The 1,897-nt window shown below is 44.8% G+C and overlaps 1 protein-coding gene across 1 annotated transcript in view; it reads right to left on the bottom strand.

Annotated features, from left to right (window-relative positions):
- The window catches only part of lama1 (laminin, alpha 1), a 34,967-nt gene that overhangs the window by 9,177 nt on the left and 23,893 nt on the right, over positions 1-1,897 (bottom strand). The window contains exons 45-51 of the mRNA XM_005747464.1: positions 1,660-1,814; positions 1,244-1,387; positions 1,031-1,164; positions 757-910; positions 557-681; positions 270-420; positions 42-186 (exon numbers count right to left, since the gene is read on the bottom strand). Coding sequence (XP_005747521.1) covers positions 42-186; positions 270-420; positions 557-681; positions 757-910; positions 1,031-1,164; positions 1,244-1,387; positions 1,660-1,814 — 1,008 coding nt within the window. The remainder of the gene's footprint in view (positions 1-41; positions 187-269; positions 421-556; positions 682-756; positions 911-1,030; positions 1,165-1,243; positions 1,388-1,659; positions 1,815-1,897) is intronic.

Raw genomic sequence — 1,897 nt, 5'->3', positions numbered from 1 at the left:
GGAAGCAGCAGCACGAGTATTACTAGGAGTAATAGTAGTACCTTTGCGTTTGTTCCTCTGCAGTGTGATTTTGTACCACACTCCAGTGTTGTACTTCCTGTTGGAGGTCAGCATCAGAGCACCAGAGCCGAGGTCAAAGGTCAAACGAATACGCCCCTCCACCAACTCCATGGACAGGAAGTCTCTCTGTCAATGACAGAAAGTGAGGTATGTGTATGTTTCCTTAAAAATAAGAAGCCCAGCAAAGACTGTAAATGTGTGTGTCGTACAGTGTTGTTGGAGGCCAGGTACAGCAACAATCCGACTGGAGACAGAGTTTTAAACTGCAAAACGATTAACGTGGAAGTAGACCGCAGAGACTTCTGGACCACTGAATAGCCAGATCCATCAAAGTGAAAGGAAGTTTCCTCTGCTTGGGGACTGTGAGTGACACAAAATACAAGTCAGAATTTGCATAAGGAATGTGCAGATTTAGCAAACTGTGTGTGTAACGTGTTTGTGTTGCGTCCATGTAAGTGCTGTGTACACGTAAATATGTTAAAACTTGTGTGAGTACCTGCTGAAGCAGCCGCCACACTCTCCCTCTGTATGGTCATAGTTCCAGAGTCCAATGTTCTGCTCATTCAGTGAAACTTCACCCAGGCAGCCCTGGAAGGTGGTCGATCGCAGTGCCGCAGGCCGCTGAAATCAAACACACCGAGTTAGCCCTTCTTCACCTGCACACAGACGTGCATACCTGATGTGTCCCAATATTACCTGTGTATGAGCTCCCAGCCCTGCGATGTAAACAAAGCTGTTTTCGTCGATGTCTAAAACTTGGAAGGTTCCTGGTGATGTTGTTGTTACTGCTGGCAGCAGAGCTGACTCAGAATCCAGCTGATGGACTGACAGTGCAACATGTGATCCAAATCTGCCGGGATCATGACATTGTGGCATACACAAACACAGCTGTAAACCTATATTCACCTGCGTCTTCAATCGTGTGATTAGTTTAAATCGTTTAGTTTAGTTTTGTGGGGGTTTTTTTTACCGTGTAGCATTGATCTTTGTCCATCTATTGTTGGTGATATCCAGTCCAGGAAACTCAAGCCGGGTGCTGCCCGAGCCCACATCCCACAGTAGAGAAACCTGTCCATTATGCATCTCAGCAGCCAAGAAGTCCATCTGAAACAACAGCTTCAGTTAGGATGCAGAACGAAACAGTTTCTGTTACTACTCATTAACAGCAAGTTATTGTCTTTACCGTAGTGTTGCTGCCCAGGTAAAAGAGCAGGTTATTTGGAGTGGTCGTCTTGACGATCAGATTCAGAGTGTTGAAGTTACTGGACTGAATCGATGGTCTGTAGGAACGAACACAGCCTCTGTCCGCTTGCAGTGCCACCTTAATCTGACGATGTTACACCACAACACCATCATTATCAAGAGAAATTGTGAGGTCTTTACCTTACAATGTAAAGTGCCTTGAAATAACTGTTGTTGTGGATAATCATAGTCACAGGATTATCCATCCTGGTCACAGATGTCCTAATTCTCTGGTTTAGGCTGGCTTATCTACGGTAAACTGTTTGCTGTTCATTTCTTTCCTGTTTGAGGAGTTTTGTAGACATCTATAATCATTTTGGGACAGTGATAGAAGCCATTGTGTGAGTGTTTACTTACCGATGCTGCCTGTCTGCGGGCCTGATAGATCAGCTCCCGGATGTCAGACAAGTTTCTGCTCAATGTTTCTCCTAACATTCTCATTGGTTTTATTCTGTCCATCAGATGCTGTGTACGATATTCTGCCTCCTCCATCTTATGCTGCATCTCATTGGCTGAGCACACAGGAAACAGGAAGAGTTAGGCTAAAGCTGTCTTATTTAATGAATCATTTCAATGTAAGCAGCTATCTCCTGGA

Source organism: Pundamilia nyererei, unplaced genomic scaffold (genome assembly GCF_000239375.1).
Source record: "Pundamilia nyererei isolate P.nyererei 1_Seehausen unplaced genomic scaffold, PunNye1.0 scaffold00198, whole genome shotgun sequence".
Taxonomy (NCBI): Eukaryota; Metazoa; Chordata; class Actinopteri; order Cichliformes; family Cichlidae; genus Pundamilia; species Pundamilia nyererei.
The sequence above is the reverse complement of the archived record's forward strand: the minus strand, read 5'-3'. Positions and strand labels throughout refer to the sequence as shown.